At 44.9% G+C, this 24,408-nt stretch overlaps 1 protein-coding gene across 1 annotated transcript in view; it reads left to right on the forward strand.

Annotated features, from left to right (window-relative positions):
* The window catches only part of ptpn20 (protein tyrosine phosphatase non-receptor type 20), a 473,076-nt gene that overhangs the window by 169,517 nt on the left and 279,151 nt on the right, over nucleotides 1-24,408 (forward strand). The window contains exons 10-12 of the mRNA XM_070865389.1: nucleotides 19,617-19,782; nucleotides 21,764-21,838; nucleotides 23,012-23,186. Of these exons, the coding sequence (XP_070721490.1) occupies nucleotides 19,617-19,782; nucleotides 21,764-21,838; nucleotides 23,012-23,186 (416 nt within the window). The remainder of the gene's footprint in view (nucleotides 1-19,616; nucleotides 19,783-21,763; nucleotides 21,839-23,011; nucleotides 23,187-24,408) is intronic.

Consider the following 24,408-nt stretch of genomic DNA (forward strand, 5'->3'; position numbering starts at 1 on the left):
CAATTTAAAGGGATCGCACACGAAAAAATAATTCAAGGGAACTTTGTTGGTGGGCAACAACAACAACTACTTGTATTTATATAGCACCTTTAATGTAGTGGAACATTTCAAGGCGCTTCACAGGAGTATTATGAGCTTAAAAAAATTGACACTGAGCCGCATAAGTAGAAATTAGCACAAGTGACCAAACGCTTTGTCAAAGAGGCAGGTTTTAAGGAGCGTCTTAAAGGAGGAAAGAGAGGTAGAGAGGTGGACAGGTTTAAGGAGGGAGTTCCAGAGCTTGGGGCCTAGGCGACAGAGGGTACAGCCACCGATGGTAGAACGATTATAATCAGGGATGCTCAGGAGGGCAGAATTAGAGGAGCGCAGATATTGTGGGGCTGGAGGAGATTGCAGAGATAGCGAGGGATGAGGCCATGGAGGGATTTGAAAATAAGGGTAAGAATTTTGAAGTCGAGGCGTTGCTTAACCAGAAGCTAACGTAGGTCAGCGAGCACAAGGGTGATGGGTGAACGGGATTTGGTGCGAGTTAGGACATGGCCAGCCAAGTTTTGGATCACTTCTAGCTTACGTAGGGTAGAATGTGACAGGCCAGCCAGGAGTGCGTTGGAATAGTCAAGTCTAGAGGTAACAATGACATGGATGAGGGCGTCGTGAGCTGAGGCAAGGGCCTACTACTAGTTAGATAATAAGTAGAAATAGAATAGATGAGCATCAGAAACAAGTACTATATATACACCATGGCATTATATATAATATATATTATAATATAGAGATAGTGGAATACGTGCAATAATTGTAGAAATATATGCAATAGCAGTTGTAGAAACATATGCAAATATATCAAGTGACATAGCAATCTCAAATTCTATAAAATCATACATAATTATAAATAAATAAACCCAGCATTTAAATAGGAGATTATCACGCACTGAACATAAACAGGCATGAGGTGAATGCTCAGTTAACATTTGTTTTGGTGGCGTTGGTTGAGGGAGGAATGTTGACCAGGCCACTGGGATTACATTGTCTTCTTCTTTCGTGTGGTCGTAGTAAAGCAAATCAAATGTCAATATCTAAGTTGGATATCCAGTTCAAAGCTTCCGGTGTAACAGCGTGGATAACTTGTAGGCTGCCTCCGAATTTCCTCCGAGGGCAGTGCTCAATGATGTGTCCCAAGGTCTGATTAGGAGCTCCACAGTCACATGATGGGGATGCTTTAATCTTCCACCAATGGAGAAGGTGGCAGCATCGATCGTGACCAGTTCTGAGCCGGTTGATGGTTGTCCACTGTTTGCGAGGAAGGTTTGATCCTTCAGGTTGTACTGTGGGGTCCTCGATAAGGAATCCATTCCGTATGCCACAGTTCTTCCACACATTTCGCTATTGGTCATCAAGGCTGAGGGGAGATCGCTGAAGGGCTTCGGCGACGGTCCAAAATGGCCTTCTAGCTTTGAGACGGGTTGGTGGTAGGTTGTTCCAGTTGGCCTGGATCAGCATGTCTTTGCTGGTGTAGCAGTTGTGTTCTCTGGAGACTGCGTATTCGCGGTGTAGGTGTGGTGGTGCGACGTTTGTAAGCACAGGCAGCCAGTGTGTTGGTGTCGATAATTCTCATAGTAGAATTCAGCTGGGCATCAAACGTGGAACTGGATAGCCATGCCGGAGAGCAGTACTCCACTGTAGAGTACACCAGAGATTATGCCTTGAAACAGTGTCACAAGATCTTTAACGTTCACCCGAATCCCCTCAGCGATTTGATTATTCGAAGGACAGTATCGCCAACAATGCAAAGGACGCTCACATAAGAACATAAGAAATAGGAACAGGAGTAAGCCATACAGCCCCTTGAGCCTGCTCCACCATTCAACAAGATCATGGCTGATCTGATCATGGACTCAGCTCCACTTCCCCGCCCGCTCCCCATAACCCCTTATCCCCTTGATCACTCTTGATCAAGAGTTGCAGCGCACAATATGAGTTCAAACCCTAACATGAGCCTTGAAGAAAAAAACTTTTGACCTATTTAGTACATGATATTATTGTATGTATGCATATCTGAATGGATCAAATTATTAGAAATAGTGTAAAATAAATAAAAATTTTGCAATTGTTATTCATAAAGTATACACACATATTGAATTATAAGTAGAAATATCTGAATTATTTATTATATATGTTCAGATAAACACCTGGGGTTGGTGTTGGGGCAGCAAGTCAGGATGTAGGCTGAAGCTAGTTTCCAGATAGGGTACAACTGAACCAGATGTAGGGCTGGTGGTTACCAACTGGGGCAGAGTGTGGGGGAAGGAGGAATAGAATTCAGGCTGGTTTGGGAGTAGTAAATGGGGCAGAAGGTTACAGTCCAGTTTTACAGGGCCCGAGCATCGTAGAGCCTTCTTTCTTTTATAAACAGTCGTACTTGATCCAATCCAAGTTCCAAACACCTTTTAATGCAACTCAAACCATACAACCTTCAGCCCTCAACTCCCAGCTTCATCTTGGCTGACCCTCCAGTGCAGTGCTGAGGGAGCGCTGCACTGTCAGAGGTGCTGTCTTTCAGATGAGACGTTAAACCGAGGCCCCATCTGCTCTCTCAGGTGGATGTAAAAGATCCCATGACATAAGAACATAAGAAATAGGAACAGGCGTAGGCCATACGACCCCTCGAGCCTGCTCCACCATTTAATAAGATGATGGCTGATCTGGTCATGGACTCAGCTCCACTTCCCTGCCTGCTCCCCATAACCCTTTATCCCCTTATCGTTTGAATAAATTTTAAGACAGAAATAGAAAGTTTCTTAATGTCCCAGCTTCCACAACTCTCTGAGGCAGCGAATTCCACAGATTTACAACCCTCTGAGAGAAGAAATTTCTCCTCACTTCAGTTTTAAATGGGCGGCCCATATTATAAGATCATGCCCTCTAGTTCTAGTCTCGCCCATCGGAAACATCCTCTCTGCATCCACCTTATTAAGACCCCTCATAATCTTATACATTTCAATTAGATTACCTCTCATTCTTCTGAATTCCACTGAGTAGAGGCCCAACCTACTCAACCTTTCTTCATAAGTCAACCCCCTCATCTCCGGAATCAACCTAGTGAACCTTCTCTGAACTGCCTCCAAAGCAAGCATATCCTTTCGTAAATATGGAAACCAAAACTGCACGCAGTATTCCAGGTGTGGCCTTACCAATACTCTGTATAGCTCTAGCAAGACTTCCCTGTTTTTATCCATCTCTTTAGCAATAAAGGCCAAGATTCCATTGGCCTTCCTGATCACCTGCTATACCTGCATACTATCCTTTTGTGTTTCATGCACAAGTACCCCCAGGTCCCACTGTACTGCAGCACTTTGCAATCTTTCTCCATTTAAATAATAACTTGCTCTTTGATTTTTTTTCTGCCGAAGTGCATGACCTCGCACTTTATAACATTATACTCCATCTGCCAAATTTTTGCCCACTCACTTAGCCTGTCTATGTCCTTGTGCAGATTTTTTGTGTACTCCTCACACGTTGCTTTTCCTCCCATCTTTGTATCGTCAGCAAACTTGACTACGTTACACTCAGTCCCTTCCTCCAAGTCGTTAATATAGATTGTAAATAGTTGGGGTCCCAGCACTGATCCCTGCGGCATCCCACTGGTTACTGGTTGCCAACCAGCGAATGACAATATTTCGCAGAAGAGCAGGGGAGATATCCCCAGTGTCCTGGCCAATACTTATCCCTCAATCAATAAAACAAAAACAAATTATCTAGTCCTTATCACATTGCTGTGTGTGGGAGCTTGCTGTGTGCAAGTTGGCTGCCGCGTTTCCCACATTACAACAGTGACTACACTCCAAAAGTACTTCATTGGCTGTAAAACCCTTTGAGACATCCAGTGATTGTGAAAGGCACGATATAAATGCAAGTCTTTCATTCATTAACTTGAACCTCCCCTTTTTATGCTCACCTCACTAGGGGCCGTCTCCTCCCACTCCAGGTGATTCCACTCCAGGTGCAATTATCTTTACAGAGGAGGTTCTTGTTAAGTCCTGACTCAAATGTACTGACTTACACGAGACACATGCTGAAGTCAAGGTCACTCAGGACCTGCACCTTTAATTCACAGCTCTCCAGTGCCGCACTTGCCTGAGACCTCCCTTTATATACCTCAGTGGGACAGGTATGGAGTGTCTCCTGCAAGTGCACCCCTGGTGGTAAGGTATGCTTATTGTTACAGGTCATATTCAGTTACAGTCATGTATAGCATGGTAAGATACAGTTATATACAGTAATGTGAGATACATTACATCACCCTCCCCCAAGGTCTTATTGCCTTTATAGATTCAGTCTCTCAGGTGGTCTGTGCTCCCGCATGGAGCGTCTTAGTTGTGGTTCAGTTGTTTGCCTTGGTGCCTGTGTTTCGTTCGGTGTGATTGCTGGTATCTCGCCTGGGCTGTCTGTTTTGTTCGGTGTGATTGCTGGTATCTCGCCTGGGCTTTCTGTTGAGACTGCCCTTTCCTCAGGTTGTTCCACCTGTCTGTCCACCAGGTGTGGTGTGAGTTCCACATTGTAGTCTGCCTCTGGTTCTTCAATGTTATCAGTGAATCTACTTTTTACTTGGTCTACATGCCTCCGGCAGGTTTGGCCATTATCCATTTGTTCAACCAGTAGCGTGTTTCCCTCTTTGTCTGTTACTGTCCCTGCAAGCCATTTGGGACCCCGGCCATAGTTTAGCACAAACACTTTGACCCCTATCTCATTCTACCTCCCCCTCGAATTTCGGTCATGGTACTCAGTTAGCTTTTGACGCTTAGCCCTCAACAATTTCATGCATGTCTGGGAGGATTAACGAGAGCCTGGTCTTTAAGGTTCGTTTCATCAATAGTTGCGCGGGGGGAACCCCAGTCAACGAATGCGGACGAGATATGTATGCCAGCAGCAGTCATGACAGGCGGCTCTGCAGCGTGGGACCTTGGATTCTGAGCATGCCTTGTTTAATGATCTGCACTGCTCGCTCCGCCTGGCCATTGGATGTCGGCTTGAAAGGTGCCGTCTTAACGTGATTTATACCGTGGTCAACTATAAAATCGTGAAATTCTGCGCTGGTGAAGCACGGACCATTATCACCGATGGACGCAGAGCTCCAATTCCGCGTCAATGCCAGGCCACCAGACATGAGATCTGGCTATGGCCTTCATAAGGATGATCCCCGGGTGCTCGCGATGGAGCTCCCGGACAAACGCCTCCCTGCCTCGTAAGGGCATAACTACTCGGCTGCCCCACATCAGGCAGTCTGCCTGTAGTGAGAGTTCATGCATGCGCCTATGGAAGGGTTTGACCTCCTCAGGGCAGGCATCATGAGCCTCTGCCCAGTCACTGGTTAAAACGCATCTTTTAACTAGAGATAACGTGGGATCGCTGGTCATCCAGGCTCTGATTTGGTGAGCCGTCATGGGCGAACCTGTGGATTCAAAGGCATTGATTGCCATGACCATCTCACAGTCCTGTTCGTCAGACCCTTCTGTGGTCGCCAGGGGTAGCCTGCTAAGCGCGTCGGCACAGTTGTCTGTGCCTGGTCTGTGCCTTATCGTATAGTCGTTAGCCGCCAGCATGAGTGCCCACCTCTGAATGCTCGCCGAGGCATTGGCGTTGATTGCCTTGCACTCGGATAGCAGGGACGTGAGGGGTTTGTGGTCGGTTTCTAATGCAAACTTGGCCCCGAAAAGGTATTGGTGCATCTTTTTGACACCGTACACGCACGCGAGCGCCTCCTTCTCAACCATACCGAACCCGTGCTCCGCCTGCGAAAGTGACCTGGAGGCATAAGCAACGGGCTGCAATTTACCCGCATCATTGACGTGCTGTAAAACGCACCTGTCCCCGTATGCTGATGCATCACATATAAGGACCAACTTTTTACCTGGGTCAAAAAAGGCTAAAACACTCTTGGAACATAGAAGGTTGCGTGCCTTATTGAAGGCGCGTTCTTGGGCGTCCCCCCAAAACCAATCGCACCCCTTTCTGAGTAGCACGTGGAGAGGCTCCAGCAGCGTGCTCAAGTTCTGCATAAAGTTCCCAAAGTAATTGAGTAGCCCGAGAAAGGCGCACAGTTCCGAGACATTCCGGGGCCTGGGTGTCAGGTGAATCGCTTCGGTTTTGGATTCGGTTGGGCGGATTCCATCAGCGGCAATCCTTCTGCCCAAAAATTCAACCTCAGACACGAGAAACAGACACTTGGATTTCTTAACTCTTAGGCCTACCCGATCCAATCGACTTAGTACTTCCTCAAGATTGCGGAGATGAGAGTTGGTGTGTGTTGATGGTGGTGAGTAGCTTAGACTCTTCGGTCAGTTCTTGCATCATATACGCAGATGTGAGGTCAAGTTTCAAGAAAAGTTTTCCTCCAGCCAACGTGGCAAATAGGTCCTCTGCTCTGGGCAGTGGGTATTGGTCCTGTAGGGAGACTCTGTTTATGGTAGACTTGTAATCCCCACAGATTCGCACGGATCCATCAGGCTTCATGACGGGGATGATGGGGCTTGCCCAGTCGCTGAATTCCACAGGAGAAATTATGCCTTCCCGCAGAAGCTGGTCCAGTTCGTTTTCAATCTTTTCTCTCATCACATAAGGCACAGCTCTAGCCTTGTGATGGACCGATCTAGCATCCTGTGTGATGTAGATTCTAACTTTAGCCCCTTTGAAGGTGCCCACACCTGGCTAAAAGAGATGTTCAAAACGACTTAGAACTGTTGAGCAGGAGGTCCGTTCCTCTGACGGCATGGCGCGAACATCATCCCATTTCCAATTAAGTTCTGCTAGCCAGCTTCTCCCCAACAGGGCTGGGAGATCCCCGGGGACAATCCACAGGGAAAGTCGGTTCACCATCCCTTTGTGTGTGACTGAGAGCATGGCGCTGCCAAGGACTGGGATGATTTCTTTAGTATAGGTCCTTAGTTTGGTGTCGATCTTTGTGAGTTTTGGTTTGTTGCTTTTGTGCGGCCACAGCTGTTCAAATTGTTGAACGCTCATGAGGGATTGACTGTCCCCCGTGTCCAGTTCCATGTTGACGGGTATCCCGTTGAGTAGAACCCTCATCATAATTGGAGGCGTCTTGGTGTAAGAACAGTGGACATTGATCGTGTTAACCCGCTGTACCTCGGCGTCCCATGCACTGTTCCAACCGTCTTCTGGTCCGCTTTCCGACCCTTCCGAATCGTATACCAGCCGAGCTGCTGTTTTTCTGCACATGCGAGCCAGATGCCCTGTGTAGTTGCAGCTTCTGCATACGGCACACCCTGGTAGAGTGCCTTCTCCCACATCTCCAACACAGACCGTTTCCATTGTTTCCGAAGGATGAGCTGCGTCTGGCTAATCTCCCTTGAGCTTCTCTCAATCTGTTGTTGATTGCTCGCATTGTGGGTTGATGAGGTGTGATCGGCCATTCATGTGGCCCTTGATTTTGATGGCTTCTGGCGCCACTGTCTGCTGTTGAAGGCCTGCTCTCCTGCCTTTGTCTGTGTGTGGGGGTAGCGGTTTGTTTCACAATGTGAACCCCTTGTTCCGATGCCTCGTTGGTTATCGTACCTGGAGTATAGATCAGCCTCGTTTCTTCTTCGCCTGCCAAGAACGTCTGTGCGACCAGTGCTGCTGCCTCTAGAGTCAAGTTCTTAGCCTCTCTATAAGTTTTTGGAATATGCCTGCGTGGCCTATTCTTTCAATAAAAATGTCTCTCAGTACTTCTCTCCTTAGTTCATCGGGGAACTCATATGAACTAGCCAGCCTCCGAAGTTCCGCCACGAAGTCGGGTATGCTTTGGCCACACAGCGTCTGTAGTTGTAGAACCTGTGTCTGGCCATGTGTAGGCTGCTCGCTGGCTTCAGGTGGTCTCTCACCAGTGTGTTCAACTCCTCAAACGACTTGCTTTCTGGTTTCTCGGGTGCCAGCAGGTCTTTCATTAAAGCGTATGTTTTCGAGCCACAGCTGGTCAAGAGATTGGCTCTTCTCTTGTCTGCCTTATCATCGCCCAGCCAGTCTTTGGTCACAAAGCTTTGCTGGAGCCTTTCTATAAAGTCATCCCAATCGTCTCCAGCATTGTATTTCTCATCTGAGCTGTTGGTAGCCATTATGTGGATTTTGTGATCCCGAAGTCCTGACTCTAATGTATTGACTTACACGAGACAAATGCTGAAGTCAAGCTCTCCAGTGCCGCACTTGCCTGAGACCTCCCTTTATATACCTCAGTGGGACAGGTATGGAGTGTCTCCTGCAAGTGCACCCCTGGTGGTAAGGTATGCTTATTGTTTCAGGTCATATCCAGTTACAGTCATGTATAGCATGGTAAGATACAGTTATATACAGTAATGTGAGATACATGACAGTTATTAAATGGCCATACCCTTACCCAGGGACAAGGACCCTCACAAGCCGACAGCTGGCATATGAGCCCTCACTCACCCTGCTACCCCAGGTTCAAAGCTTAGAATGCGGCCAAGCAATATGTGGGGCGGTGGTCAGGTGATAATGGGAAGGCTGCTTAAAAATGGGTCAGGCTAGTATGGATTAATGGTCGGCCTAGTGTAGAGCTGCATGGTTACGATTGGGTCTCATTGGAGTAGGGATGCTGCAGCAGTGAGCTCAATCAAGAGCAGGGAGTGAGAAGTTGCTGTAAAAATAGCTCTTAGGTGCGGGGGTGGCGGGTCAGATGGATGGTGCAGACCATGGCTGAGGCTGGACCTTGGGTTGAAATCTATCATGGCCAAGTGTAGGAGTAGCAGTCAAGCCTCAATAGTGCATTGTGGAGGCTGTGTCTAGAGTCAGGATGGGAACAGGAGAGGCAGAGATTTACTGCAGAGTTAAGCTGGGGGAGGTTGGCTGTAGAAGTATGTGGAAGTACGGAGGGATGACACGGCTGATTTGGTTTAATGCTTATAGGACGTCATTGGTCCCTGGTAGCCATGTGACCAGTAGCACCATGTGGTAGCACAGAACATTCAGCGTGGCTTGAAGAACTTTACAATCATACAGCCTTGCAGATACAGACAATTATTAGATAGATAGCAAAACTTAGTAGTGGTACTATACAGTGTGTGTCTGGGGAAACCTTTCCTAGAGACAACAACAACAACTTGCATTTATATAGCACCTTTAACATTGTGAAATGTTCCAAGGTGCTTCACAGAATTATTTTGAGCTAAACAATTTGACATCGAACCGCTTAAGTAGAAATTAGCGCAGGTGACCAAAAGCGTGGTCAAAGAGAGAGGTTTTAAGGAGAGTCTTGAAGGAGGGAAGAGAGGTAGAGAGGCAGAGAGGTTTAAGCAGGGAGTTCCAGAGCTTGGGGCCTAGGCAACAGAAGGCATGGTCACCAATGGTTGAGTGATTATAATCAGGGATGCTCAAGAGGGCAGAATTAGAGGAGCGCAGACATCTCAGGGGGTTGTGGGGCTGGAGGAGATTACAGAGATAGGGAGGGACGAGGCCATGGAGGGATTTGAAAATAAGGATGAAAATTTTGAAATCAAGGCGTTGCTTAACCGGGAGCCAATGTAGGTCAGCTAGGATGATTTCATAGATATGTTCTTGTTTGCAGAGGGCTTTCCAAGTCCAATTTCCCGATTAGGTGAGAGGTGGGTCTTTGAGAGTGAACATCGCTCATTGTCTGTATATAAGTGTCTGGAGGCTTTCTTTTAAATTGAGAAATCTATGTGAGAGACTAGGTTCATAGTGAAGGAAGCCAGCAAGAATGAAAAGAGCAATAGAGAACATGAGACCCAATCCAGAAGTAATTGTTAGGTGACAAAAAGCGTGGGTTTTTACAACCTCTAGATTGTAGGAGAGATTGCACTTAAAAAAAAAAGTGTTCTTAGGTTACGTGTGGTGCTGCCAAAGCCACGTTTATTGCCCATGACTAGTTGCCCTGAGGAGATGGTGATGGGGCTTGTTCTTGAATTACTGCAACTCTTCTTGCAATGGTGTGATCATGCAATTTCAGTGCCCCACTCCTGCCTGCTCTCCATACCCCTTGATCCCTTTAGCTGGAAGGGCCATATCTAACTCCCTTTTGAATATATCCAACGAACTGGACTCAACAACTTTCTGTGGTAGAGAATTCCACAGGTTCACAATTCTCTGGGTGAAAAAGTTTCTCCTCATCTTAGTCCTAAATGGCTTACCCCTTATCCTTAGACTGTGACCCCTGGTTCTGGACTTCCCCAACATCGGGAACATTCTTCCTGCATCTAACCTGTCAAATCCCATCAGAATTTTATATGCTTCTATGAGATCCCCTCTTATTCTTCTAAATTCCAGTGAATATAAGCCTAGTCGATCCAATCTTTCCTCATATGTCAGTCCTGCCAACACTGGTAGTGTTCAGTTTCATTGTTGAACCTTTGCGAATAAACCAGCTAGTTCTTTACAGCAAATGTGTAGCTGTGAATTCTTAAGCAAAGAACCCGTGAAGCAAGTACACTATACCCATGATCTTGCAGAATAAGGGTGGCTACGAGTTAGTCAGTTCTGATGTCATAGCAAGGAATGAGTTAGGGTAGGAAGGAGTGCGATGGGCCTTAATTTCAACGCAATGAGGTTGAAGAATGTGTCAGTTAGTGTGCTTGGAGACAAGGAAGAACAAAAGAGAAAATCCCGAGGAGCAATGAGCATAACAGCATGAAGAATAAAATAGAGAAAAATGGAAGTTTGTGATGGAGTGAGCGAGGGAGAGGAAGATGTTGGAGTCTGGCTGACTATTTGAGAAATGCTTCAATCTATGTGTGTGTATGTGTGAACAGACGATTAGGAATTTGACAAATGAATGAGAGAATCAGCTATGCAGCCAAGCAGGTAACATGAATGAGTACTAGTATAGTGACAATGAACTGAAGGGTTAACAATTGTGTCGAGCGATGTTCCCTCTATATTTTTTTCTGTGCGAGATCCCGTTAAATTTTCTGTGTGGTATCTCTCTCAGCCGCAACAGCCTATGAGCAACCTCCGGATTGATGTGTCGCTCCGCACCATAGGTTTCTTGATTTTCTTTTTAAACACAAATGAATAAATTGCAGAGGGGAGGGATTGATTCGGTTCAGGATAGTTTCCAGAAATTACAGTGATTGCAAGTGTCACAACCTTCATTTGAAGGCATTGTAAGTGACTGAACAACAATGAATACAAAGGTGGGGTTATTTCTAATTCAGAAAAGAACATTGTGTTACTTCACACCAATAATTTATAGCATGCATTTAAATAAAATAATAGAGGTCCACTGGGTCGGTGGGTTTAGTTTTCAAACTGTGCTCAGTATATTGGAATAAACACTTACAACAACAACAACTTGTATTTATATAGTACCTTTAACATAGTAAAACATTACATGCTTCACAAGAGTATTATAAGATAAAAACTTGACACTGAGCCATATAAGAAATTAGGGCAGATGACCAAAAGTTTGGTCAAAGGAGAGTCTTAAATGAGGAGAGAGAAATAGATAGGTGGAGAGGTTTAGGGAGAGAGTTCCTGAGCTTTTCGGGCCTAGGCAGCTGAAGGCACAACCACCAATGTTGAAGTGATTGAAATCAGGGATGCTGAAGAGGGGAAAATTTGAGGAGCGCAAATATCTCGGGCAGGGGGGTTCTGGGACTGAGGAGATTAGAGAGATAGGAGGGGCGAAGCCACGGAGGGATTTGAAAGCAGCAAGTTTTAGCAAAGCAGAATCTTGGTGAATATCAAGTTAGTTAATTAATAGTTTCCTCTGACCTGTATATTACTAATTATTATTATATATATATATATATATATAGTGCATTAGATGATCCCTAGTATCATCAGCTCCTATATAATGATTCTCTTCATTGACCTGCCGCTTATATGAAACACAATAAATCCGCCCATGGTAGGTTAACAAAAATATACACAAGCCACATCTAGAATGTATTAAAAGTCTTGCATATAGATGCACTTCCTGCTGGCGCAGGGTTAATGGGCCGAATGGCCTCCTTCTGTGCTATGAACTGGTGATTCTAATCTGTGATTCCTACCAGCGTCACACTTCCTGTCACTCTTCAGATGTCACTCTGAACAAATATTTTGTATCAGTCTTTACGGTAGAGGACATTAATGATATTCCAACAATGGATAGTCAAGGGCCTATAGGGGGAGAGAAACTTAACACAATCACAATCACAATCACTAAGGAGGTGGTACTCAGTAAGATAATGGGACTAAAGGCAGATAAATCCCCTGGACCTGATGGCTTGCATCGTAGTGTCTTAAGAGAAGTAGCGGCATGGATAGTGGATGCATTGGTTGTAATTTACCAAAATTCCCTGGATTCTGGGCAGGTCCCAGCAGATTGGAAAACTGCAAATGTAACGCCCCTATTTAAAAAAGGAGGCAGACAAAAAGCAGGGAACTATAGACCAGTTAGCCTAGCTTCTGTGGTTGGGAAGATGTTGGAGTCCATTATTAAAGAAGCAGTAGCAGGACATTTGGAAAAGCAAAATTCGGTCAGGCAGAGTCAGCATGAATTTATGAAGGGGAAGTCATGTTTGACAAATTTTCTAGAATTCTTTGAGGATGTAATGAACAGGGTGGATAAAGGGGAACCAGTGGATGTAGTGTATTTGGACTTCCAGAAGGCATTTGACAAGGTGCCACATAAAAGGTTACTGAACAAGATAAAAGTTCATGGGGTTGGGGGTAATATATTAGCATGGATAGAAGATTGGCTAATGAACAGAAAACTGAGAGTCGGGATAAATGGTTCATTCTCGGGTTGTTAATCAGTAACCAGTGAGGTGCTGCAGGGATCAGTGCTGGGACCCCAACTATTTACAATCTATATTAACGACTTGGAGGAAGGGACTGAGTGTAACGTAGCCAAGTTTGCCGATGATACAAAGATGGGAGGAAAAGCAACGTGTGAGGAGAACACAAAAAATCTGCAAAAGGACATAGACAGGCTAAGTGAGTGAGCAAACATTTGATTGGAGTATAATGTTGGAAAGTGTGAGGTCATGCATTTTGGCAGGAAAAATCAAACAGCAAGTTATTATTTAAATGGAGAAAGATTGAAAAGTGCTGCAGTACAGCGGGACCTGGGGGTACTTGTGCATGAAACACAAAAGGATAGTATGCAGGTACAGCAAGTGATCAGGAAGGCCAATGGAATCTTGGCCTTTATTGCAAATGGGATGGAGTATAAAAGCAGGGAAATCTTGCTACAGCTATACAGGATATTGGTGAGGCTATAGCTGGAAAATTGCGTGCAGTTTTGGTTTCCATATTTACGAAAGGATATACTTGCTTTGGAGGCAGTTCAGAGAAGGTTCACAAGGTTGATTCCGGAGATGAGGGGGTTGACTTATGAGGAAATGTTGAGTAGGTTGGGCCTCTACTCAGTGGAGTTCAGAAGAATGAGAGGTGATCTTATTAAAATGTATAAGGTTATGAGGGGTCTTGACAAGATGGATGCACTGATAGGGGAGACTAGAACTACTGGGCATAATCTTAGAATAAGGGGCCGTCCATTTAAAACTGAGATGAGGAGAAATTTCTTCTCTGAGAGGGTTGTGGATCTGTGGAATTTGCTGCCTCAGAGAGCTGTGGAAGCTGGGACATTGAATAAATTTAAGACAGAAATAGACAGTTTCTTAAACGATAAGGGAATAAGGGGTTATAGAGAGCGGGCAGGGAAGTGGAGCTGAGTCCATGATCGAATCAGCCATGATCGTATTAAATGGCGGAGCAGGCTCGAGGGGCAGTGTGACCTACTCCTGCGCCTATTTCTTATGTTCTTATGTCACGATTGGGTGCAGCATCTAATTCTCAGTGAGCAATGCCACGGGAGATCTGCTAGTAATAAATGCTTGGCAGTAGATTTAAGGCAGCAATTCAGTCTCACAAACGTGTTGACATTTCTGAAATACTTGTGCTTACCTCTGATTATTTATGACACCGTCAAAACTGCTCAATTAAATTAATGCTTATTAGCCATTGTCAACTCCCTGCTGATTTATATTACCGCAACAGAACATGTAGAATAATTAAACAGTTGTATATTAAGATGCGGTTAATGTCCTTGGATTAATCAGGGGCTATAATTAGAAATATCACAGATACTCTTGCATTTGAAGCGTATTACTTCCATGTGATATTGTGGAATCTGATAGGCTCACTGACATTAGAATCAATGTTAGAACTTCACGGGCTAACTTGTGTTATATGTTGAGTACATTAGCAACCACTACACTGGTGCACTGAAACCAAGGTCACTCGGTGACCTTCAGCTGCACATTTAGGCCAACCCACTAATTGCCCACCCATAATAATTCATAGTATGTGAGTAGATATGATAGGCCTAGAAATGCTACTGATCCTGGGTGACAAAATGTGGACCGTTCATTTCAGAGAACTATGTTGGAAAATAAATGCACATATAAGGGTATCTGATAGCTTAGTAGGAAAATACAATGCAGGCTGTGTAAAGAGCCATACATACCAGAAAGGTCCCAGGTTTGATCATTGGTTTCTGTTAAATTAGCCAATCTACCAAGCTGGTCGTGTGGGCCCCATGATTGTACTCCACACTCCTGTGTTAAGAAGGGGACTGAGGAAGTCAGCTCATGGTCACTGTCCAGTGATCCCAGCTCACAGTGGATATACAGTGAGGAAAGGCTCAGGACCTTGATCCTGGGGTCAAACATTGACATTGCCTGCTGCCACATTACAGTTCAGGTCCTAAAGCATAAGACTGTGCCCTATAATAACCCAGAAAGGTTTTTTTAAAATCTCAATGTGGACACAGTATGTGACTGGAGGGACTGGAGTGCATTATTACCCCCGGCAACCAAATTTTAATTTGATTTTATATGTTTTAAAGTTTAATTTGTTTTAATTGCCGGTTTTAGTGTCCCCCTCCCCTTTTATAGGGGGCACTTGTAAAATTTATGAATTTAATGCCCCCAAAAAATCACAAAAAAACACAAACCCCCCCCCAAAAAAAAAACAATAAAAAGGGCAGTTGGAAAGTGTCTGGAGTGTCCCCCTGATTGGGGGGCACTTGATTTACTGTTTATTTTGTCTCCTAAAAAGAGTTGTACAGTTGTTGAAGAGGTGGGCACCGGAGAGACTGTAGTGCATCATCACCCCCGGCAACCACATTTTAATTTGATTTTATATGTTTTAAAGTTTAATTTGTTTTCATTGCCGGTTTTAGTGTCCCCCTCCCCTTTTATAGGGGGCACTTGTATAATTTGTGGTTTTAATGCCCCAAAAAAAACCACAAAAAAGCACCAAAAAAAACAAAAAAAAGGGAAGAAAAACAAAAAAGGGTACTTGTTTGAAAGTTTTGAAGTGTCCCCCCCTTTAATTGTTTATTTGTTTAATTGTTTATTTGTTCTTAACAAAAGAGTTGTAGAGTTGTTGAAGAGGTGGGCACCGGAGGGACTGTAGTGCATCATCACCCCCGGCAACCAAACTTTAATTTGATTTTGTATGTTTTATAGTTTAATTTGTTTTATTGTGCCGGGTTTTAGTGTCCCCCACCTTTTAGCCAGGGGACACTTGTATAATTTGTGGTTTTAGTGCCCCAAAAAACCCCCACAAAAAAACCCACAAAAAACCCCCAAAAAAAACAAAATAGTGCATTTGAAAACTGTTTGGAGTGTTCCCCCCCCCCCCACCCCCACCTCCCCTTTTAATCAGAGAGCACTTGATTTAATTGTTTTTGTTTTGCAACAAAATAGTTGTAGAGTTGTTGAAGAAGTGGGCACCGGAGGGACTGGAGTTCATCATCACCCCTGGCAACCAAATTTTAATTTGATTATTATTGTCTAAAGTTTAATTTGTTCATTGTGCTGGTTTTAGTGCCCCCCCCCCCCCCACCTTTTAGCCAGGGGGCACTTGTATAATTTGTGTTTTAGTGCCCTCAAAAAAAAAACAGAAATAAAAGGGGACACTTGAAAAGTTTTTTGGAGTGTCCCTCCCCCCCCCCCCACCTTTAATCAGGGGAGCACTTGATTATTAGTTTACAACAAAATAGTTGTAAAGTTGTTGAGTTGGGAGTGGCTTAGCCTGTCACGTGATGTTCACAAGACTCAATAAAACCCCAGCCAGTTGGATTCTGGGGATCCACGATGAGGCAGGCGGTTGTGAGCCTGGTGGATGAACCGGTAATGTGTAATGTAATTGTTGAATATTTTGCTAATAAACCAACTAGTTCTTAATAGCAACATGTTACTATGAATTCTTAAGCAAAGAACCCATGAAGCAAATACATTGTAATTATCATACAGGGCAAGGTCTATTTCCTTAGAAGTTGCCATAACTTTAACACAATCATCCGTGCCACCTGAATAAAGGACATTGAAGAGTGCAAGGATGGTTTCAGAGAGACCAAGCTTACCCAGTGCAGACATGATACATGGACTCACGCCCCAATCATTAATAAAATCAGAGCGTAAGTGCAGTTAAGCTCATGTTACAATCAGAACGATCATACAACTCACCTTTGGTATCTTGAATCAGTACTTGACATGTCTGCATACAATGCGAGTTTGCAGAACAATTGTTTTGCTGCAAGTTCTATAACTTCACCTTAAAAATATACTTCATCGCAGTATTCATCTTGATGACCAGGATAGCCAAAGCATGGCAGAGTAAGAGAGTCAAAATGCCAATGAGGATTTGGTCGGGGTACCAGGAATGCCACAAGGAATTCCTTCAACTGTCTCGGCCCTAAGTTCTGGAATTCCTTCCCTCGACCTCTCCGCCTCTCCTAATATCATCTTTGTGGCTTGGTGTAAAATGTTATTTAATGACGCTCCTATGAAGCACTTTGGAATGTTTTATTATGTTAAAGGCGCTATAGAAATGCACGTTTTTGTTGTTGTCATCATTTTAGACCACAGAGAGAAAACAACAAAATGATATGTAAATGAACAGGAGTAAATTCTCCCAGAGATTTTTAGCAACCCATATTTAACCTCCAATGGACAGCAATTTCTAAGTGCATATCTCCTAATTTAATTAAACTTATTTGGGAAATGCATTATTAATATATCAAATTGACCCCCACATCATTTTATTTAGGTGTCAGCTGTGGGTCAGTTGGTTGCACTAAATCAGAATGTTGTGGGTTCGAGTCCTGCTCCAGTGACTTGAGCATAAAACCTACGCTGACACTCCCAGTGCAGCAATGAGGGAGTGCTGCAGTGTCGGAGGCACCGTCTTTTAGATGAGACTTTAAACTGGGTCCCGGTCTGCCCTCTCAGGTGGAGGTAAAAGATCCCATAGCACTATTTCAAAGAAGAGTGAGGGGGTTCACCCCTGTGTCTTGGACAATATTTATACCTCAACCAACACCACTAAAAATAGATTATCTGGTCATTATCACATTGCTGTTTGTGGGAGCTTGCTGTGCATAAATTGGCTGCTGCTTTTCCCACATTAAAACAGTGACTACAGTTTTAAAAGGTACTTAATTGGTTGTAAAGTGATTTGGGATGTTGTGAAAGGTGCTATATAAATGCAAGTCTTTCTTTATTTACAGAATACAATTAATCATCTTACATTAGATTGCATGGATTGCAAAGGAGTCAATTTATGAATTCAAAGCATGTGGAATCCCATTATCTTTAATCGAATATTAATAGCATCTGAATGCGTAGTGCTGACACAGCACTGCTTTCTGTTTCTAAGTACTATACTTCGCTGTTTTAAAAACTGACAGTGCATCAAGGGGCAGAGATGGCTTAGTAATAGACATCTGTGTCTGATTAATTTATACACAGATGCATATTTAGTGAAACCAGTGTACAGTTTGATTGCACTGTGCTTGTACAGGGGTAGTACATTGTTATATTTTGTTTGTTGGTAGGACTTTGCCTCTGTAGGATTGTGGGTAGGATGAGAGGTCTTTATCTCGTCAAATTATCTAGATGTTGGGCAAGTGAAGGAACACACCAGTTCTTAGGGACTAAGGCTCACTTACGAAATAGGTCCGAGTTGCTGAAACCCAGAATAATATCTAGAGCAGCAGAGACCCAGACAAGTGCAATGTATTATTGTTATGACGCAGTGAATGTATTGAATGCGATTTGACTAATTGCGCTACAGGTTGAACCTCCCTTATCCAGAACTTCCTTATCCAGAACCACCCGTCGTCCAGAACCATTCCCGGCCACCGGGTGACACATGCGCAGAACTCCGACATGAACAAATTGAAGTCCTTCCTCGATACCGACTCCCGCAATTGCTGGCCTGACCCCTGACCTCGTGATCCACTGCCCCCCCCCACCCAATGATCTGTCTGCCGCACTCCCAGCCCCAAGCCAGCCAGCCCCGATATCTCCTTGCTCAGTACCTGTACCATCCAATTTAACGTGACCATCCCTCGTCCGGAAAAATCCCTTATCCAGGACAGGCCAGGTCCTGAGAGTTCCGGATAAGGGAGGCTCAACCTGTACAATGTTTAAAGCAGAAAAAAATGCCGTTTACTTCACTATTAAGAAAGTGTCCATTGCAGAGGCTGAGCCTGAATGACCCCCTTATGTACAAATTGAAAAGACACACCGTCTCCATCTGTGAAGGTGCTGCTAATATAACGATTGAAATCTCAGAAAATGACTGCGCACATCTTTACTTTGTAGAGAAACAGAATATTTCATCCCAGGGGAGAATCCTGCCATGGGCAACAGCTCCTGAGCCTTGTTTAAAGGTGTCATGAAAGCTTTTCTGAAATCATAGAATCATACAGCACAGAAGGAGGCCATTCGGTACCATTGTGCCTGTGCTGGCTCTTTGAAAGAGCGATCCCCTGCTCTTTCCCCATAGCTCTGTAAAATTCTCCTTTTTCAATTATATATCCAATTCTCTTTTGAAAGTTGCTATTGAATCAGAACTCACTGCGTAAAAATGATACTCCTCATTGTCCCTCTGGTTCTTTTACCAATGATCTTAAATCCGTGTCCTCTAGGTACCAACCCTCCTGCCTGCAGAAGCGGTTTCAATAATATTAGTCAGTGTATTTCAAGCCCAGGAAATCAATACATTAATCTGGGTCTATTGTCTCTTAGCACACTCGCCTCTGAGTCAGAAGGTTGTGGGTTCAAGTCCCATTCTGGGGACTTTAGCACAAAAATCTAGGCTGACACTCCAGTGCAGTGCTGAGGGATTGCTGCACTGTCGGAGGTGCCGTCTTTCGGATAAGACGTTAAACCAAGGCCCTGTCTGCTCTCTCAGGTGGACGTAAAAGATCCCACGGCACTATTTCGAAGAAGAGCAGGGGAGTTATCCCTGGTGTCCTGGCCAATATTTATCCCTCAATCAACATCACTAAAACAGATAATCTGGTCATTATCGAATTGCTGTTTGTGGGAGCTTGCTGAGCGCAAAATGGCTGCTGCATTTCCCATATTACAACAGTGACTGCACTCCAAAAGTATTTCATTGGCTGCAAAGCGCATTAAGATGTCTGGTGGTCATGAAAGGCGCTATATAAATGCAAGTCTTCCTTTTTTCCTGCGTAGCCTACGTTAAAGGCACTATATACATACAAGTTGTTGTTGTTGTTATTGCTGTTGTTGAATGAGTTGGGAATAACTGACTTTTTCCCTCATGTTTTCCCAAAGGTCCATAAGTACATTAAGTATTAGCTCCAGTGCGATTCAACAGGAGAGCGAAGGTGGCTATTTGCTGAGTGGCAGGTCGTATCCCGAAGCTGCACCTCCGACCGAGGCAAAGAATTTATCTCAGAGAGCTGTTTCTGTTGCCTATTCATTGCACCGGAAGGGAAAGGTAGGGTCCTTTTTATCTTTGGTCTCGGCCTCTGTAACACAGGGGAGCGATTAGCGAAATGTTATGGTAGGTAGAATGTGAGGGCCTTGGAGAGGGCGCAGAAAAGATTTACGAGAATGGTTCCAGGCTCGAGGGACTTCAGTTATGTGGATAGACTGGAGAAGCTGGGGTTGTTCTCCTTCGAGCAGAGAAGGTTGAGAGGAGATTTGATAGGGGTGTTCAAAATCATGAGTCTAGATAGAGCAGATGGAGAGAAATTGTTTCCATTGGCAGAAGGGTCAAGAACCAGAGGGCACAGATTTAAGGTGATTGGCAGAAGAACCAAAGGCAACACGAGGAATAACATTTTTACGCAGCGAGTGGTTGGGATCTGGAATGCACTGACTGAGAGGACGATGGAGGCAGACTCAATGGTGCTTTCAAAAGGGAATTGGATAAGTACCTGAAGGAAAAAAGTTTGCAGGGCTAGGGGGGAAGGGGGGGGGGGAGCGGGACTAGCTGAGGTGCTCTTGCAGAGAGCCGGCATGGGCTCGAGGGGCCGAATGGCCTCCTTCTGTGCTGTAACCATTCTGTGATTCTAGAGCAGAACTTATCATGTTTGTCTTTCCTCGTGCCATGCACATGGTTCCCAGGACTGAAGAGCAGTGGTCTCTTCACTTAGTCTTTACAGACGGTAGTTGTTCACCTGCAGCACAGCAGGCTACGTGCCAGCTACTGAACCAGGTGGTGTGAAAATTCACATCAGTACCCGGTCTCAATGGTGCAGGGCAGGGAGATCGGCCTCTGATCTGAGGTAGTGCAGTATGGGGTGGACGTCCAATCCTCACAGTGGTATAAATGTTTCCAGGAATACCCGAGGGCCCTTCTTCTAATTCACAGACCCGAAACCTGCGGGCCTCCAGGGCCAAGGTTAGAAGAGGCCCAGGTTATCATTTCGAAAATGAACTTGTTTGCAGCTTAATATAATTCACCTGCAAACATCGTCCTTGTAAGTGCCATCACTGCTCAATAGGCATAACCGGAGGTGGTGAGCAGGGATCACCCCTCGAACACTTTGTTTCTGGTCCTGAGCATTTTACCCCCTTCGAAACGTAGGCCAAAGCAAACAAAGGGGTGGAGTTCCTGCCAGAAGGCAGTTCCTATTGGCTAAGTCGGCAATATCTGGGGGCCAACTGAGCCAAATCTTCAGTTCGACTTCCCTCAATCCTTCGACCCTAGCCCCGCCACTGATTACCAACCAGATTCAATAACAACAACAACTTGCATTTATATAGCGCCTTTAATGTAGTGAAACATCCCAAGGCGCTTCACAGGAGTATTATGAGATGAAAAATTTGACACTGAACTGCATAAGGAGAAATTAGCGCAGGTGACCAAAAGCTTGGTCAAAGAGGTAGGTTTTAAGGAGCGTCTTGAAGGAGGAAAGAGAGGTCGAGAGGCGGAGAGGTTTAGGGAGGGAGTTCCAGAGCTTGGGGCCTAGGCAACAGAAGGCGCGGCCTTCTAACAATACGTGGATGCTGCTTCAAGACAAAACTGCCCCTGGTTGGGATATTGGTTTCCGATTAAGTGGCGTGAAGCTGCACTCACTGTATCAGTGCCCCGGCCAGGTTAAAAGGCACAGACATTCCTTGGGATATCTCAGTGTCTGAAACAATGGTCAGAAGCTGAGCATCTTTGTTGCTATGATACAAACGCTGCCTTTTGTGTTATTGTAGGGTTGGCTCTGAACAGCTGAATGGTCCTAAATCCCAGATCTGAAATACACTGCCTGAAAGGGCGGTGGAAGCAGATTCAATGGCAACTTTCAAAAGGAAATTGGGGATATTCTTGAAAAGGAATTATTTGCAGGGATATAGGGAACGACTGAGGGGGTGGGACTAATTGGATAGCTCTTTCAAAGAGGCAGCACAGATACAACGGACTAAATGGCCTCCTTCTGTGCTCTATGATTCTATTATTTGTTTCCCCTTCTCTCTGGCAGCAGTATTTGGGACCAGAGTTCATTCGGATGGCGGGGGACCCAGCGATGCCTTTAGATTTACCTGGCTCCATCGTGGTGAGGAATCTGCTTTTACTACCTGACTATTTTATGTTTGCACATCATTTATAACTTTCGTTTAGCACCATGAATGAATGACAGTGGTTTGGTGGGACTCCTGGTTGGAGCAATGCACTGCATCACAGCTCTAGATCACAAACTCAATTAAAGAAAGAAAGACTTGCATTTACATAGCACCTTTCACGACCACCGGACGTCTCAAAGCACTTTACAGCCAATGAAGTACTTTTGGAGTGTAGTCACTGTTGTAAGGTGGGAAATGCGGCAGTCAATTTACGCATAGCAAGCTCCCACAAACAGCAATGTGATAATGATCAGATAATCTGTTTTTTTGTAATGTTGATTGAGGGATAAATATTGGCCAGGACACCAGGGATAACTCCCCTGCTCTTCTTCGAAATAGTGCCATGGGATCTTTTACATCCACCGGAGGGAGCAGACAGATGGGGTCTCAGTTTAACATCTCATCTGAAAGACGGCACCTCCGACAGTGCAGTGCTCCCTCTGCACTGGAGTGTCAGCCTAGATTTTATGTGCTCAAATCCCTAGAGTGGGACTTGAACCCACAACCTTCTGACTCAGAGGCGAGTGGGCTATCCACTGAGCCACAGCTGACACTGTAGAAATGGTTAGCAACACTGTAATGAAAGGGCAAATATTTAAAAGATAGCCTCAGTAGAATTAAAGGGGAGGTTAGAAAATATTTCTTTACACACACATTGTTTAGAATCTGTAGCCACGATTTTAACCTCGCCTGCCTGCCCAGAACGGTGCGGGTTTGGGTCGATTTACAACCCACCCCATTTTATGCTGAATGGAGTATTAAATCGGACAGGGTGTAAATCTGGCAGCCGATCTGATCCTGTCTTGTTCTCACTGAACGGGTTAGATTAAAATTGGGGCTTGTAATTCACCGCCACAAATCCTTGTTGAAGCAGAATCGCTAAATTCTTTTAAGTAAGAAATACAGTCATTTCTTGAAAAGGAAGAGTATTAAAGGGTACGAGCAGCAAGCAGGGTGGGTGGCTCGTGTGGTTTCAAAAAAAATGTGCGCGCACACGATGAGCTGAATGTTCTGTGACTTTCGATGCTTGGCTACATTCTCTCCTGTGGTGGCGAGTTATGATCAGGCCCTGACCTGAGTTGAGTAATAGCTCTTCTTCTTTACAGAGCAAGAAAGGGAGAGTGCATTTATCACAGCGGGAGCTCAGCGTCATCGTACCGAATGGACAGTGTTTGGACGTGAAATGCGATGTGAAGTCGAAGGGCGGTGATGTATTTGACATGGTTGTGGCTCATACCAACCTCGTGGAACATTCCTATTTTGGCCTTGCTTATCTGAAAGGTGAGTTTTGCACCTATCATCGAAGGTTCCCTTGTCTCAATTATACCCTAGTTCTGAAACGTTGCCAGTGGATCCTGCTGAAACAAAGAATGGACAAGGTAGCTGATTTAGAGGCAACTCAATCACCCGCTTTTGAAATTCGTGTTTTGAGAGAATCAGAAGATCCCACTGCAGTTCGATTGGAAAATTGCAAGTTGAATGCTTCCTTGTCAAGAATGAGGGACGGAGACTTGACTTTGATGTTGGGTCCAGGGAAACTCAACCCAGAAACTCTGCACCATGACATGACCCAGCCAATCAGGGCCCCAGCCTAGTTTCTGGCCATTCTGGTGGATTGTGGTGGAGTGCGTTGTATTTGGAAGCAGATATCCTCCCCCTCTCCCCTGCCACACCCCACAATCTCTGATCTCTACAGACGAGGATGGGCCCCAGGGTTGATCTCCATTGAAGGACTTGACGTCCTCAAACAGAAACATTTGGGTGGGCGGGCTGAAGGTTTTTGTAACGGAAAGCTAATCGTTTATTTCTTTTCAAGTGCAACAATGTAACCGGTACAACCAATGTGCTCAAGGGCTGGTCAGTGTTAGACACCCACTCCTGCACCTAGCATTAGAGAGCTCTGCGTTCACCGGTCTGCGGATACGGTATCATGGTGGTTATGTCACTGGACGAGTAATCCAGAGGCTTGGACTAATGATCCAAAGGCTGAGTTCAAATCCCACCACGGCAGCTGGGGAATTTAACTTCAGTTAATTAAATAAATCTACAATAAAAAGATGGTATCAGTAATGGTGACCATGAAACTACCAGATTGTCATATAAACCCATCTGGTTCATGAATGTCCTTTAGGGAAGGAAATCTGCTGTCCTTACCCGGTCTGGCCTATATGTGACTCCAGACCCACAGCAATGTGGTTGATTCTTAACTGCCCTCTGAAATGGCCTAGTGAGCCATTCAGTTGTATAACCTCCTTCTCTAGAGCAACTGGGGATGGGCAATAAATGCCGGCCTTGCTGGTGATGCCCACATCCTGTTGTAATGTATTTGCTTCATGGGTTCTTTGCTTAATAATTCATAGCCAGACATTGCTATTAAGAACGAGTTGGTTTATTAACAAAGGTTTAACAATCACACTACACACAGTGGAATGGCTGCGATTTTTAGTGGAATGGCCGCTGATAGCCCAGTTGCCCCCCCGTGGTGCCCCGTTCCCCCCCTTAC

This window comes from Pristiophorus japonicus, chromosome 22 (assembly GCF_044704955.1).
Source record: "Pristiophorus japonicus isolate sPriJap1 chromosome 22, sPriJap1.hap1, whole genome shotgun sequence".
In the NCBI taxonomy this organism is placed as follows: domain Eukaryota; kingdom Metazoa; phylum Chordata; class Chondrichthyes; family Pristiophoridae; genus Pristiophorus; species Pristiophorus japonicus.